Raw genomic sequence first — 17,036 nt, 5'->3', positions numbered from 1 at the left:
GTGCTTCAGGTATTAGCAAATAGTTATGCTACTGTTTCTGTAAGGAGTAACTTAAAACCCAGTGTTCCCTCTCTTCAACATTTCTTTTTAAAATACCTTTCCCAGGGAGACTTCCAAAGGAAAACCTTCACTGCATTGTCATCTGGTCTCATTTAAAGACAAAATGCACCAAAGAAGGTCACGTCATCTGTTCTCTCAGCATGAGTGTGGGGGGGAGGGTGGCTGGAGATTTTTAATTCAGTTTCTGTTTTGGATTGTGTGCCCTTAGTGAGAGGAGCCATGTTTCCCATTATGCTTGCATAGTGTTGTGCAAAATGTGAATATCCAATAAATTAGGATGTTGTCTTCATTATTTGGTTTTAAACTTTGTTACTTTAAAAAGTACTTAAGCGGAATCTCTCATTGACTTTGGCAATGCATTCGAGTTCTCTATTCGCAGTCTATTTATCAAGGGATCAATCTTTTGTGCAAGTAGCTTTTCTGTAGTCTGCATTCCAAGACTGTATAAAATATTGGCTGCTACTATTCTGTGACATTCTATTGCATTCAGAGTTATGAATTCCAATATTTATTGTTACCAACCCTGCCAAATGTGTTACTGCAAACCTATGATATGGTGGATGATAGAAGTTTTTAATTTTTAAGAGCCTTTGAACTTTCATAAAATTCATTGATTTAGAAAAAAATGTCTCTGGTGTTCCTTTCATTTGGAGACCTATAAAGATGTTCACTCATGGGTTTTGGAAACAGCAAATCAGCCTATCCTCCTCTATGTCCTCTCTTCTGTAGTTGCTGAGTATTTCCTAATTCTGTATATGCAGACTTGGTTGTATCTTTAGAAAAATCACCTTATCACTGATTTTATTCTGGTATCTCCTCTGGCTTGCAGTAGTGCCACTTAATGTCTCTCTCTGCTGCTCTCACAAATACTTGACAAAACCACTGAATAGTTACTAAACCCAGAAAATCTGACTGGATGGATGAGCTTGCCTCCAAATAAAAATATTAGAACCAAGGAAGCCATTGTTTAGTCCGGGTAAAAAGCAGACAGCAGATAAATGAATTGCATTAGAATCTATTTCCATTTGACTGCCACTCAGTGTACCTAGGGGCGCAGTCATTCTTTCACCTTAATGGCCATTCAGTTTTGTGGGTTTTCACTGTTCCAGTAGGAACAGTATGTCATGATGTCTCATCCTTTGCAGAGGTGTCTGGGCCCCTGCTTTTGAGCAGCATGCTGATGCTGGAGATGGTGATCACTTTTTGAAAAAGACTCTTAAGATGCCTTGCATCACATTATAAATAGAATACTTGTTATGTGAACACTACATTACCATTTTGTAGAAGTAAGAAGACATATATGCTCCTAGCTTCTGACCCATTCATTAGCTGGGGAGGAGTAGATACAGAACAAAGAACTTTCTCAACTGTGCTTCCCTTGGCATAAGGCTAGGGAAGGAAAAGGGTGAAATCTGTTAAAGATGTAGAAGTCTTTCTTCTGTCTGAAAAAGGAAGATCACAAAAAGAAAAAAAGAAGGAATAAGACTCTTAAGTTTTTGAAAACTGAAGATCTAGGGCAGAAGGGAAAACCTGGATGGGGGGTTATTGGAAAAATAAGCAGGTTATTTAGTTGTTAGAACTAAATCTGTTATTTGGTATGATTTTGTTTGTACCAGAATTCAGATACCCTAAAACTCAAAACTCCTTGTGTCTCATTCGTAATTTTCAAGTCATTTTATGAAATGTAATTATTATGCTGAAATTGCATCTCACCATTTCTCAGAAACAGAAGCACTACTCTCCTGACCTCCTTTACAAATAGATAGAAGATGTCCCATATTTTTATAAGAAGGTTTTCATCAATTTTTCACTCCGTATGTGATGACATCAAGGGGGAAATGATTTGAACTCCTCAGAATTCCATTAAACTGCTAACATTCCAGAGGAGAATATCCATTCTTAGATAAAACTCTGACATGTCAACTCTTTCCTGGGGAACAGCTGAAGGGATGAAAGTTCTGCTTTTTCTCTTGTTCTCTCCAACTTTCTCAGCTTAACTCACAGTTTCCGTTATGTAATGCTGGATCATTTATTTATCTTAAGAATGGAGGTCACTGAGGTTCAGGCCCTTGAAATTATATGTTTATTTTTTAAACCTGAAGAATTTCTTCCCTTTTTTTAATCATGGGAAAGGCAATGAATATCTGTAATTTCCTTATTTCTTCCTTTATTTTTATTTTTTTTTTAAAGAAGCCTTACAGATGTCCAAAATGTACAGTCATGACTAATTCCTCTTAGTATTTTGGAGAAGTCTTCTTCAAGAATACGTTCCAAACATGGTTGGCTTCAGTGTCTCAAAGCTGAAAGATTTTTTAAAAAGATGCTCAGTTAAATCAAGTTAAAGGCTGCTTAATCTGCTGCTCTCAAGCAGATTAATAATTAATAATATTGGAACAGCTGAGAAAAAGTTGCTTCCCACATTAATGTTGCTGTCTTCCCTTGGGCATGCTTAGTATAATCCCCTCAAATGATGCTGTTCCTTCAGCTGCTACCAGAAGCAGCCATTCTGGTGTGACTCCTAGTGTGATTATAGGTGATTTTTTTTAACGGTTCTAAGGAGTGAACATTTTAGATGACAGTTACAAGGATAATTTAATAATTGTTTCAAACTGACAGCGTAAACTGCCTGATAGACAAGGTGCCATTTATATTTTGTGTTCTCTGTGCCTATGCTTGGAGTAACCAGTGGCAGTTGCTGGACAGGGCAGATGATTTTTCTTCAGTGTTTTTTGTAATTTCACCTGCAATCAACCTTCAACTTGTTCAGAATAACTCACTGGTATTGTGGTGGAAGAGGTGTCAAACAGTTGTTAAAAGCAGTCTATTCCTCATAGGCACAATGGAGGCTGGGAAATATGCCCTCCTCACTGCTTCTACCACCAGAAAATATTGTTCCAAATGCATATTGGTTTGTGCTTTATCTGTTTCACCCTGAGATGTCCCCCATTTTTGCCCCAAAAACTGACTGTCATACCTTCTAATTGATTTCCCTTACTCCCCTGTTAAACCAAGAGCTTGACTGGCTTATGTGAAAGAGAGGAGAGAATTAACAGCAATAATATTTCCTCTCCAGACCACAGTATTTCAATATTCCACACATCAGCCAGGCCTTCAACAGTTTTAGCAATAGAGGAAGCAGAAAAACTTTCTGGATTTAGAAAAGCATTTAGATCCATCAGGTGCTTGGCATTTTAACTAGTTCCTCAGAATTGCGGATGTTCATACAGAGGATAAATCTGCCAAGGCAGTGGAGTTACACAGAGATTTGCCAATCATAGTCACCAACACCACTACCTACTCCCAACCTAAGATATATTCTGTTGCTTATACAGAGGCAAATTGTCAGGGTTAAGGCAAAGAAACTACGCTGAGCCAGGAATGAAGCTCTAGAAACTCTTTATTGTTTCGGCCATACAACCAGAATTTTGCCAGATTGAGCAAAACTAGCAGGTTCTAAGGGAAAAACTACAGAAACTATAAGGCAGGTCCTGCCTGACCTTCTTGGCCAGGCACCCAAGGTCTTCTACACCGTGAGTGTGCTTTTCCCCCTGGAAGACACCCCCTCCTTCCTCACCTTTGATCTCCATAACCTCACCTTCCCCCTCAGAAACACATTCCATCACACAAATACTAATTGAAGGAGGTTTGTGGTTGCCATGGTAGACGCAAATCCTTCAGCCACCTCTGACTCAGAGAACTTTATGTGAATATTGATACCTCTTAAGAAAAGGAGCCTGGGTAGTCTGATGGCACCTCTGAAATTTTTCTGGATAACTTTGGATGGAATATTACTAGGCAGCATGGCAAACTATACAGTTCTATACTGTCTTGGGAGCAGCATGTACCCCAAATTGGTAGATGGTTGAATGCAGCATCTCACTAGCAAAACAGAGCTGTTGTAGATTATTGCTACATCATATTCCTGCCCTCAAGACTAGCATGCTGCACTATGGAATAACCTGATAAATGGAATTGGAAGAAGGAAACTCCCCACTTCTAACCTCAACTAACTGAAAAATAAACATCTGGATGAATGATGTCTTACCAGCAATCAAGCTGGCATTTAAAGGGGAGGGAAATCTTGTTCCTCTGCCATCCAACTTCCTTGGCCAGACTACAGCTAGTCATTACCTCTGTGTTCACTCTCAAGTTGTTTCCTGCTGTCCTCTCCTCCAGGCACATTCCTCCGGCTCAAGCCCAAGAGGGAGAAGACAATTTTTGTCCTCCAGTGATTGTTGATCTCCCATCCGTACAACTATATAAACATAGGGGAGGAGTGTTTCTAAAGAGGTAGCCTACTTTGGCAAGATTGCCAAGATGCAACCTCATCATGTGAGACAGTGGACCAGGCAAGTTGAAGCAAGCCCTGACTTATAGTGGAAGCCCAGATGCTGTAATGAGTGGCCAGAGATTCCATCAGCTAGTTTATTCCAAAGAAAAGGGCATCAGACAGGGATGCCAACAGGAAGTGGCGAGCTTAGTCATCTATAAAACCTCCTTCCCTCCTTGCCTTCTCTATTCTTCACTAGAGAACTCCATGTGTCTGTGAATAGACTCTGCAAAATAGCTTAATACTTCTCCACATGTAAACAAACACACAAAAACTCTCTCTATATTCTGAAGTACAAAAATGGAGAGATTAATTCAAGGTCAGCTTTCTCTTCCACATGCTAGAAGGTCTACCTGGAATGCTCATCTCCATTATGCAAGCTCTGAATGAGTAGAAGATATATGACTTTGACAACTATATAAACCTTATATGTAAAGAATAAAAATAAGTGGGATATAACTTGCAGGGATGAAAGGAACTGATGTAGTTGCATTTTCAGTATCTTGTTGCTCTCAATTTCATAAACACATTTTTAAGAAATAAGATACTGAAATAAACCACATTCATGTAGTTGAAATATTTGTAAATTAAGCTATTATATAAAGTTTTATATTATTACTAAAAGAATCCAAGATCATCCTGGACTAGAAGTCCAGTGAGCCTAATATAATTCGCAGGTAGTACTCAGTTGTCCAAAATATTCTCTTTGCCTTTAAGTTTATTTACTGTATGAAGATTGCTCACATAAAATACTCTACTAATTATGAGAGAAAGTGTAGGGAGGAACCTCTAAAGGAATTTCTGTATTTTCCATGGAACAGACATATGTATTATGCTGCAGTTGTTTTTGGCACAGGAAACCACGTGTGTACAAAATACTCGAGAATTTAAATTTATGTATTTTAAAGCCCGGAATGGGCCATACTTCTCAGAAACCCATATATAGATGAATTTATGAAAGATTAGTGTCTATGCTTGTGCGCATGTGGCTATGTGTTTTGGAGTTACAGAAACAGTGGTGTATTGGCTTTCTGAAGCATTCAACTGCTGTAAGATGCATTAGCCTTGATGTGATTCTTGCATAGTATTTGAAGGGGTGCTTATCTGCTTTTTGCTCTCTAGTATGAGAAAACTTTTCAATTTTAAATATGCAGTCTAAGCTTGCAATAGTTTAAACTTTCCTAAAATGGGATTTTATCCAGAAACCTACATAAGAGTCTGCACCCGATATAGTTATTGTAAAGTTTAAGCTTGTTTTAAACACTGCAATTACACAGTTTATTTAAATCACAGTCTGAGGTCTCTGAAAATGCTTGGGTTTAAGAAAATATGACCTTGGTGGTCAAATTTCACACAATACACCCAGATTTTAGTTTTCTCCACATCTGAAATGCTGGGCAAGTTGGCTGATAGGTGGACCCAATTAAAAAGCAAATCAAAGAGATACTTAGACTGTCTTGTAGAATAATTTATTTGAAACAGAATTATGATTAAGTAATATAGGAATTGGGCTGTACATGTGCAGATTTGTATGTGCATGTGTACTCAGATATATGCAGAATGTTTAAAAATGCATAACACTTTCAACCCACATGCTCTGAAAATGTGACAAGAAGAATTTTGAGGTGCCATTAAGATAACTGTGGGTTGTATTTTATATATCACTACTGTATTTTGGAGAAAACTGATATACCCAAAAGTGACCTGAAGGAATTTTTGGCCTGTCTACTCTCTCATACTTGTGGGAAAGCTTCATAATAGAGCAATTCATACTCTGTTCTTTTCCTCTACAAGCCCACCCCACCATCTCCCCATCTCTCTTTTGCATTCATAAATAGTCCAGTATCTTGAAGACATCAGAAAGGGGCAGTCTACATTAAAGTCAGTGTTAGAGCTTAAAGTGGCCATTTTGAGTGTTCCAAGCTGGAAACAAATTTGTGTTCCAGGAGTTTTATGTTAAGGTCAGTTTTGAGTAGCATTGTTTTGAGCATTCCTGTCAGAGGAAATAATCTAACAGAAGATTAGGGATGCAGCTGTTTCATTTGGAGCTTGTTTCTTGTTCTGTGTGCATTGTTGGAAGACCTGAAGAACCAGATTAGGAGACCATTCTGGAGAAAGTCTGTATGTATGGTTGGCAAGAGGCAACACTGATTTGATGGCACATAATCAGTCAATTATTATTTCCAGATTATAATATTACACAATGTTTAAATAACGTTTAATATAACTTGGCAAATGATTTGTAGTAGCCATCTGATGGAATACACTCTGGAGGTAATCTAATCTGATTTGATGCTGGATCTAGAGGGGGATTTGGAGACAGGCCCACAACTAGGGTCTGTGTCACCCGGGGCAAACATGGATTGTGCGCCCATTTTGGCGCTCCCCAGGACTTATTTTGGCACACCCCCCCCAGCGCTGTGCCCAGGGCACATGCCCTGCTTGCCCCCCCCCCCCCACCGTTGCGGCCCTGTTTGGAGAACATCATTCCTCAATAGTCTAACTTTTAAAATATTCAAAAACAGTAAACCCTAAATTTAATGGACAGATTTATTTATTTATTTATTTGGTAAATTTATATAGCTGCCTGTCTCACATTCATGACTCTGAGCAATGTACAAAGTTAAAACACACACACAGCAAAATAACCAAGAACATAACAACAAAAACCATTAAAAAAAACAATAAAAACCATTACAAATCATTTTTAAAAATGCAGGAGAGCACACTCAGTTTTCCTAGCAGTACAGCCGATTTGCAGGCTCCATACCCATGTTCCCAGATCCCCAGGCCAGATGGCAAAGCCATGTCTTCAGGCCCTTCCATAAGGCCAGCAAGGTTGGGGCTAATCTGCCTCGGGGGAACAATATTCCAAAGGGAAGGTGCTGCGGCAGAAAAGGCTCTCCTCCTGGGCCCTGTCAGATGACGTTCCTTCATGGATGGGATCCACAACATGCCTTTCCTGCTGGACCTGATGGGATGGGTACATGTGACTGGGGAGAGGCAGTCCCTCAAATAATCTGGCCCCATGCTATGTTGGGCTTTATAGGTCATTACCAGCACCTTGAATTGAAACCAGAAGCACACTGGTAATCAATGGAGCTCATGGAGCAGAGGCATAACATGTGCTGATCTAGGGGCACACATAACTGCCCATGCCATCCCATTTTGTACCAGCTGAAGCTTCCAGATGCTTTTCAAGGGCAGCCCCATGTAGAGCGTGTTACAGCAATCAATGCTAGATAGAGGCAAAGCATGCTAGATAGAAGGAAAGGGTGTCCATTAAAGCAGAATATCCATTAAATTTGATTTTACACATGTGGATTTTATGTATTTTATGCAAACATTAAAAAATGGGGATGAGGTTTTATGCATTTTACACATGTGTAAAATGGTGGGCAGGATTTTGCATATGCCAGAAAGATGTGAGCGGATTTTGTCTGTTGCACTTGAAGTCTGCTAAACTGAGATCCCTTAAACTGAATGTTTATTGTCCCCGCATTATTTGTTGTTGTTGTTCAGCAGTATATAATTGAATCTGCTGATATTCTAGAGTTCTATGCAAAATAGTTAATTCCAAATTTCACAGCGCAGTGAAATAATTTTTTAGCTGTCCCCATTTAAAATCTGGTTATTTTTTAAAGTGCTTCTAGATTTATTGCTTTAGCACAGAGAAAATAAAATTTAAAGTGACAATATATTTTGTGTAGGTAGGTGAATTATAGGGACGTGGTGGCGCTGCAGGTTAAACTGCTGAGCTGCTGAGCTTGCTGATGGGAAGGTCGGCGGTTCGAATTCGTGTGACAGGGTGAGCTCCCGTTGCTAGTCCCAGCTCCTGCCAACCTAGCAGTTCGAAAACATGCAAATGTGAGTAGATTAATAGGTACCGCTTCAGCAGGCAGGTAACGGCGTTCCGTGTAGTCATGCCGGCCACATGACCACAGAACTGTCTACGGACAAATGCCGGCTCTTCGGCTTTGAAACGGAGATGAGCACCGCCCCCTAGAGTCAGACACGACTGGACTTAATGTCAAGGGAAACCTTTACCTTTACCTAGGTGAATTAACTAGAAATAATAGGCAAAATAGTAGATTAGCCGCCCAGAGTCATTGTGTATGAGATGGGCGGTAGAGGAATGATAGATAGGTAGGTAGGTAGGTAGGTAGGTAGATAGATAGATAGATAGATAGGTGTTTATTAAGAACAATAATGTAGTGGAGCCAATTGTCAGCAACTGTGGTGGAAGTATAAGGATGCTTTTGCCCTTCTTTTCCATAAAACATACCAGCTGCTTCTAGTTCAAGACAACTTACTAACAGAAATAAAAAAATGTTCAGTGTGGGAGACTGGGTCATAGTGAAGTGAGATCACAGAGTTAGTAGCATAACCAAGGAGCTCTCTTTTAACACACAGTCTTGCTTGCACTTGGATCAGAGCAACAATCATGGTCTAATCACTTATATGCTCCTCTCCACTATTATAAATAAAAGGTTAGTAACTCATAGGAGTTGCGAAAAACAGGTTAGGACCAGAGGTTTGAAGTAGCCCAGACTTGGAGTAGAGTGGATTCATGTGTTGCTTGCTGACCCCAAAGTAAATGAACTTGCACTACAAATTGACCTGCTGTGCCTTAGAATTTGGGCTTCCCTGAGTCAGATACATCCTTCTAGTAAATAAACATATCAGAGATCCTGTTTTCTGGCATAGTATGGTTTGCTAGAAGGTCAGTCGGCTTTCTTAAGCCTTTCTTCTCCTGCTGAAACATATATAAATATATAAAAGGGAGCCTGAAAAAAGAGAACACAATATATATAGTCTGATGATCTTTTCACAGAAGATCGGTAACTCTGCTGTAGAATTATTATTTTTTTAAATGCTCTTACCGACAAAATCAGTCAAGCTCTCCAATTCTTTCCGCTGGAGAGAACTATTTCTCAAAGCTCATCAAGCCATTAGTCTGTTTATCAATGATACCTGCTTTCTTCTGCCGAATAACTCAGTAGGAATTCACACACATTCCCTGACTGTTTCTTGAAGGACAGATCTAGACGTTAATCCCAGTGGGTGTCTTTTCTCCTCTAGAGAGCTTGGGAAAGCAGAACTTCCATGAGAGTCTAACAATACTTTGGAAGTGCAAATCATGCATTATGGGAAACAGTACTTCTCAACCACATCTGCCTCCTGAGTAACTTGGTCCCTGTGGTCTGTCCTGTTTCAAATTTCAAATTGAAACCTCTTGTGGCTTGATTGCCTTAGAGGGTGGGTGTGTGAGTAATCTGAAAAATCTTGAATTTGTTCCAGTTCCAGTTATAAATGTATATTTGTGTCCTGTGGGGAAACTATACATATTTTGCACATTAATCAAAGAACACCAGTCAGCAGAAGTACAATCAGTCACAGCACAAAGCAACCATCCTCCCTTTTTCCTTTTTTTTCCTTTTTGGGGGAATGTGTTGCATTTCATTGATCTGAGGTGATGGTTTCTTTTTTATTTTTAATGCTAAACCAGCTCTCAAAGAACAGGGCCCAGCGATACACCAATTAAATATTGGTTCACTATAAAATTCAAACGGACATTTTTCAAACAAGTCCTTTTTTAAAAAAGTATTCTTCCAATAGAAGCTTGTCTTTTCTCACGGCATGGTTTTATACTCTTCTCTAAATGTTAATTTTCCAAATAAATGAAATGGATTCCTGCTTTTAAACGTACGGACATATTACTTTCAAGCATCTTTTTAACAAGTGAACAGGTAAAAAGCAATGATCTGTACTGGTATTTAAGGTCTCATTGATTTGCCCTCTGGTAATTGTTTGTGAATTCAATAAAATAGCCAGGAGGGGGCATTATCTAAGGAATTTGATTATTTTGGAACAGGGTTTCTCAACTAGGGTTCTGTGGACCCCTAGGGTTCCACAAGAGGTCACTAGGGGTTCCCTGGGAGATCACGATTTATTTAAAAAAATATTTCAAATTCAGGCAACTTCACATTAAATAGGTAAGTTTCATTTTTTATTTTTAGTTTAAGAACACTGTCAGTGTATATATACAGGCCTACCCATGAAGCGAATACAATAATTTTGTAACTTGTGGCCTGTATTTGAGCCTGAATGTGCAGGGGTTCCCCGAGGGCTGAAAAATGTTTCAAGGGTTCCTCCAGGGTCAAAAAGTTGAAAAAGGCTGCTTTGGAAGGTTTCATTCGGAGACAGCTATTTTCTTATATCCAGGGTTCCACAAGGGATGAATATAGGATCGAGATTAATTTTTCCTGGCTAGAATTTAATCATGAGGCTATCCTGGCTTTCATATACCAAGTTTTACAAGTCCTCGATCCAAACAGCATCCTGAATTATTGGTTCTTTAAAAGGCTTGATAGAATAATGGCAACAACAATAACAGCAACTAATTTTGATGCCTGATAGGTTATAGATGAACTGAATAAGCCATTGTTCTGTAATAAACACAGTGTCACACATACAGTACCTTAGTGTCCGAACCATTTCCTCATAGTGGGAGGGGAAGTGTAATGAGTCTCAACCTCTCCTTCCCTTACAATACCTCTGTGTTTGCAGTGTCTCAGATACCGCCCAGTCCTGATTTAGTGTGTCACTTTACCATCAGTAGTATCAGTGGTAGGGCAAATGGCCACCTTCTTTACTCTATTGCCTTTCATTCCCTTTCTTCACTTATTTATCTTTTGCTTTCTCTTAATCCCTGTCACTTTCTCCTCTTTGCCCAGACAACTCCCAATGTTTCCTTGTTGTTAGAAGAAACAGCTTTTCCTTCTGCTCTCTTGCCTCTGCTTCACAGGACAAAATGGCAAGGCTTTGTAAATCCTTCTGCATTTTTGCTGTAATGACTGTATACCTTGAAGTTTAACAGCCCCAAGATTCTTTTCTAAATGTATGGCACCTGTAATTGCACTCTTCTGCCTCTAAGGTATCATTTTGTTTCCTTATTTAGATAACTGGCTCCTAGTTGCTCATTCTTGTGACAAGCTATTTTATCATACAGGTCAAGTCTTTCTGGTCTTGCAGTAACTTGGCCTATCATGGGGCAATTATGAGAAGTCTTCATTTTTTTCTCTCATAGATTATTCAGTTAATCGGGATGATGATAGATACCACTAGAGGAGTCAATTTCCTACCATTGCCACATTCGCTTATGCTTTAGGTGCTCCGTAACAAGAGTGAGAACCAACATTGTTCTCCAATTAGTGAGCCCTATGGGGGCTGTGACTTCAACCAACTTTGGATGTGCTCCCTATAGGAGTGGTACCTCAATTCTCCTTCTCAGGGTGCAGACATAAGAGGGCTTCTTTGATATTGGAGGCTTTGCCAAACAAATAATTGCCTTACATTCAGTTTTTTTGCGTGGTGTTGGTGGTGTTTTGGGACTTGAAAGAATCATGGACAACTTCTATTGACTGAATTTTTAACAGGTAATGTTTATGTAAGTTTTTTTTTAAGTAGGTTTATTTTTCCCTTAATATTTCAGGAATTTTGGTTTTGATGTGAAGTAGTTTAGCTAGTTCTACTTTCTACACTACAGTAGAATGGTGTCCTCTGAAAATAGTTTCCTTCTGTTCTATACAGTATATGCTGACTACAAGGCTACTGTATGGAATCTGAACATGGCTCTCATAATGGTTAAATATTGTCACAACAGTAATGAATGAGACAGCTGCTTACAAAGCACCACAGATTGACATCACTTGTTAAATTTTAATATTTATCCTATCTACTTGGAATTTAAAGTGAATTTCTTTCTAATGTTTTCTTTCTTACTTAGTCTGCTTATACAGTTGGGTAATTTTTTCCATGTATTAATGCCTATGTGGCTTTGGGGGGGCAGGGGGGACCCATATGTTCCCTCAGTATCTTCTGGAACGTGAAATAATTTTTTCACCCATACTAAGTTGTCTTGCAGCCATCTGACATAAGATTTTCCTTCTTAAACTTACTAAGAATCCTTAGTTTTGAATTAAAACAGTCCCGTTTCCCTAGAGACAATAGTTTGTGGGCCTCATCAGACAATTGTTGACAACCTGACATTTGTTCATCAAGCGTCTTGTTGTTTTGAGTCATTTTGAGCCATTCCGAAAGTGTTCCTGTGTGTGTGTGTGTGTGTACAAACTTATACACACAGTGTGTGTGTGTGTGTATTATCTCAAACGTCTGTTGTCTCACTGTTGATGCAGAAAAAAAAAGGTGGGGGGTTTCTTCTGTTTGATGCAGAAGAATTCACCTGAATGCTGAGTTTTTAAATCTGCCCTCGCCCTCTGAGTTTACCTGAACAAAGGCTGGCGTGGCAATCTTTTTACCACTTAGCAAAAAAAATGGTCTTGATTACTTTAGTTCCTGATGTTTAGCCCTTACTATAGTCAAAAAGTAGATACAGAGAAATGTATGTGACAAGTCAAGTGTAAATTATAGGTAAAACATATTTTAAAAAGTAAAGTCCTTTTTCTTTACCTCTAGATTGGACAGCTGTTTTAGTTGAAGTATGAGTGAAAAAGTGATTGACTCAAGTCAACAGATTTATTCTGGAAAATCTTTTTAACAATTCTCCCTTTGTGTACTATTCAGTGCTTCAATACATTTTGAATTTTATTGATTGATAATATTTCCAGTTCATGTTAAAACTTTTTCTTTGCTGGCATAGAATCTGTCTTGCTTTGCATGGCACCATGGTGCTGTTATGCAAAACACAGAATTGAGGCAGGCAGGAACTGATGTCTGAATGGTACAGCAAGAATGGTTAGTCCTAGTGGAGGCAGTGATCCTGAATCACTGATTTGCCAGGGTTTAGTGGGTAAGCAAAACAATGAAGGAACGTTGTACACCAGTAGCTGTTCTCTAACGTTCATATTTGCCGCTTTTCCCGTGGCATTTTGTAATGGCAGATAGTATTGAATTGAAACATCTAGACTTAAATTGTATTACTGCTTCTCCAAAATGTATACACTGTGTATGCTCAATGCAACAAGAAAATAGCTTGATTTTCAGTTTTGTGAAAATATAGTCAAGCCTCAGTCCACTCCATCAAGAATAGAATTACGATTCAAAAAAATTGGATGATTCTTTTTCTTTCCCCAAATGCAGGCTTGAAGTCATGCTTTTGACCACAATTTATTTATGTCTAGATACTATCTTGACTCAGTTTCTGGAAAACAGTGAGATGCCCCAATGCTACCAGAAAGCTGCAGATTTCTTTTTGGCTGGAATAAAGTTAAGGGCTAAATGGGGCAACCTGAAGCACAGCCATTTGCAGCTACTTTTTGAAGTTACACCAGCAACTGTCAGTGGGGAGCCTCTTGCCATAACATGTCCTTGTAAGAAGCCAAGCTTATGAGCTGAAGTTCATATTATAAAAAAGAATAGCTTCACACTGTTTTGTACATAACAGCCTCACCCTCCTGTCCTTAGTTCACTAGAAAACACACAGTATATTTTGATAAGTAGCACAGTATTTTTAGAGAGTAATCTTATCGTTATTTGAGTACAGCAAGACACTGACAATCTAATTTCTGTTTGTTAAATGAAGGTCATTCCAGAGAGGACTGTGGCTTATAAGGTATCCTATTTAAAAATGATCAGGATAGTGAAAATAGAATTTGTTACTTAATATGTGTTGCTTGTTATATACCACAATTAAAATGTTTGCAAATACAGGAGACCTAAAACTAAATGAGGTGGTAGTAAATAAGGCTGTGGGACAATTTTTTCCTTCAGCATCATCAAAACGAGGTATCTTGACCTAACTTGGCAAAAATATCCCACTGGAAGCCATTTGGGGAAATGCATCAGTCTAATTGTGTGGAATTAGATAAAGCAAAGTATAGTATATTAGGGTCTCTCAGGACCTTGGACAGATCCTTTAGGCAGGTGTTGTTCAGAACTTGGGAACAGTTGTCCCAGCAGGATGAAAGGATTTCTGATATGATCCTCTCTAGACTTGTTTTACCTACTTCCTCTGAAAAGTGAGCTCTTAAGGGTCTAATGGTATATTCTGTTCTTACAATATGTGAAGATGAAGACTGAAGGCCCACTGAGTGAAGATCCCAGTGGGGCGATGTTCACTTGGCCAAATGATGCCCACCACCACAAGTCATCTTCTTATCTGGGGTGAGAATGGGCAATAATCTCCAGAAAACAACAGGAATTGAGTTATCAGTTGGGCACAGAGAACAACTTCATCTTGATAAATCATATATTGCTATTATTCTTAAAGTTTGTTTTTTGGCTGGGATATTATGGCCACAATGGCTGTTTATTTTATACGTGATAAGCCTGTGAATATGCAGGGAGAGAAAATGGAAACTAGAAGAGCAGAGCTGGTGGTGGCATTTGGGAGGAAAAACTAAGGGTTTAAAATGTTGATTCTAAGAAAGGTAGAGTGTGGATATTATTAGCATTTTGTTTAAGTCACAAGATGCTTTGAGATGACACTGCAAAAGACATCCAGGCAAATGGAATTGACTGTTAATTTTTTACTATGTTATTTTGCTTTATCTTCTGTTTCAGGAACAAGAAGATCCTAACAAACTTGCTACAAGCTGGCCAGATTATTATATTGATCGCATCAACTCCATGGCAGCAGTAAGTAGCCTCTTTGCCCTCTAGATATTGTTGACTTGAACATTCTAACTTTGCTTGATCAGTTCCTCCACCCCAGTGCTGTTGGAGGGCCTGATTCTCAGGAATAATCCAGCCTCCCTACCTTTCTACATTTTCTTAAATTGTAAATAGTCAGAAAGTCTTTAAGCTGGTGGTGTGCAACTTCTGCTAATTCAAGCATTGCACCAGGCTTTCTGTGGCATGTCAAGGATGGTACTCCAAAAATGTGTTGGTCAGGAATTCTAAGGCATGAGGGCTTTAGACTATTGTTTTGCCCTTTAAATCTCCTAAATTATGTAAAACATGCAAAAAAAAAAATCCCAGAGGTTGGTCTTACTTGGAGAGAGGGGATCAGAAAGGAGGAGCATATGGCTCCCAGTCAGCATTTTTCCACTCCAGCTCTCAGCTCTTAAATTTGTGGAGAGAAATGCAAAATGAAGGGGCTGATCAGTCAGTGGCTAGCTAGGAAATAAACTTATTTCTACCCTTCTGTATTCTTCTAAAGAGGGCAAAAGCAGTAGGCTTCTTTCTTTCTTTCTTTCTTTCTTTCTTAACTTTTTTTTAAATTACTTCACTAATATTTGATATAATTCAAAACTTCAAACTATCTGGCTATCTGCAGGTACCCTGCCACGTCAACGTATCTAGCTTTGGATCTGTGATCCTATGATCTCACCCTCTTCCCTAGCCATTCAGGGGCTGTCCTAATCACTTTCAGACTGTAGAACAAATAAGTAGTTCGTGCCTTTGCCTGATACAGTGAGAGGCAAGGAAGATAGGCATATTTTGGTAGTTCTTGGGAATCTCTTCTCTCATCTTGTTCTGAAGTATATGAAATATTTGGTGGAATGAATCTTTGTATTTCTGGGTACTTATAAACATATGAAAATCATTATTCTTGCCATCTTTCTTCCTCTTTCAGCAATATAAAATGGTGAACCATTCAGGCATTCTTCTTTCTGTCTTCAGTAGCCTGAACTTAATAATGCAAGCTCCTTTCCTGCTTTATGGGGGGGAAAGAAAAGTTACTTTTGCACCACTATGTTGCTTTTGGAAACTTGTCAGTACTTGTACTCAAAGATATATTCACATTGTAGAAAGGTTTGCAAATGAATGACTGAAGCTACTCTTTAGAACCGTGACTATCCTGAACATATGATGTATGTGTCAAAGGCCAACAGGACAGCTGTTACACATTTAAATTTCATAATTTAGAAATAATTTACTTGGACCATAACAGCTTGATGGAGCAGAAAAGAAAATACATCTTTCAGCACACCTAACTCCACTTTGGATAACTTTCAGTTCAACTCACTTCTATAAACAGTTGGGACAAAGAACAGGCAATGCATGTAGATTAACATATAGGAAATTCATATAAGAATTATGTCAGATGTTTCCACTTTCCTTGTTCAGGTGTCAGAGTCACTGGATGAGGATTTTTGCTCCTTTTTAAAATGTAATTTTAAAATTAGCCCTAAGTTATTTGATACTGTGGATACATGGTTCCTCCATCTTTATGGATAAATCTCAAAAGCAAAACCTGGGACGAATAAGATTAGTTGCTTAATGGCAGCCACTACTGGAGAGAGGTTGTCTGTAATACCCATCTCTAGGAGTATTGGGGTGATTGGTTTTGCAATATTTAAATTTCATTTTAATAGAATCCTTAGGAGTTCACTAACAGTAATTCTAAAGAAAAATAAAACTTCACTGTAACTTGTCTTTGCAAAGGGCGGAGGGTACTTGTGATGAGCCGAGAGAAGAAGAAACATTACATAATAGAAGAAAGTATGATTAAGATCCCCTTTATTTTATGAAAAGCCTGCCACTGAGATTGGTTTTTTAAAACATTTTTGACATTTAACTTTTTTCTTGCTAATTGGTTTTAACACTCTATTTAACATTTTTACATTCTTTCTATGATAGGCAGTCCTAGTTCTCTTTGTTAAGAGAGACAGTAACTTGCTTGGCTTAGTGGAGTGAATTTGACTGCGCAGGGATCAGTCGCAGCGTTTATTCCACATCA

General features: G+C 38.7%; 1 protein-coding gene across 4 annotated transcripts in view; it reads left to right on the top strand.

Annotated features, from left to right (window-relative positions):
* The window catches only part of DAAM2 (dishevelled associated activator of morphogenesis 2), a 183,557-nt gene that overhangs the window by 82,756 nt on the left and 83,765 nt on the right, over positions 1–17,036 (top strand). For all 4 annotated transcript variants that reach the window (XM_063304775.1, XM_063304783.1, XM_063304761.1 and 1 more), the window contains exon 4: positions 14,915–14,989. In XM_063304775.1, coding sequence (XP_063160845.1) covers positions 14,915–14,989 — 75 coding nt within the window. The remainder of the gene's footprint in view (positions 1–14,914; positions 14,990–17,036) is intronic.

Source organism: Candoia aspera, chromosome 1 (assembly GCF_035149785.1).
Source record: "Candoia aspera isolate rCanAsp1 chromosome 1, rCanAsp1.hap2, whole genome shotgun sequence".
NCBI lineage: Eukaryota > Metazoa > Chordata > Lepidosauria > Squamata > Boidae > Candoia > Candoia aspera.
This window is presented reverse-complemented; position numbering and strand designations above follow the sequence as displayed.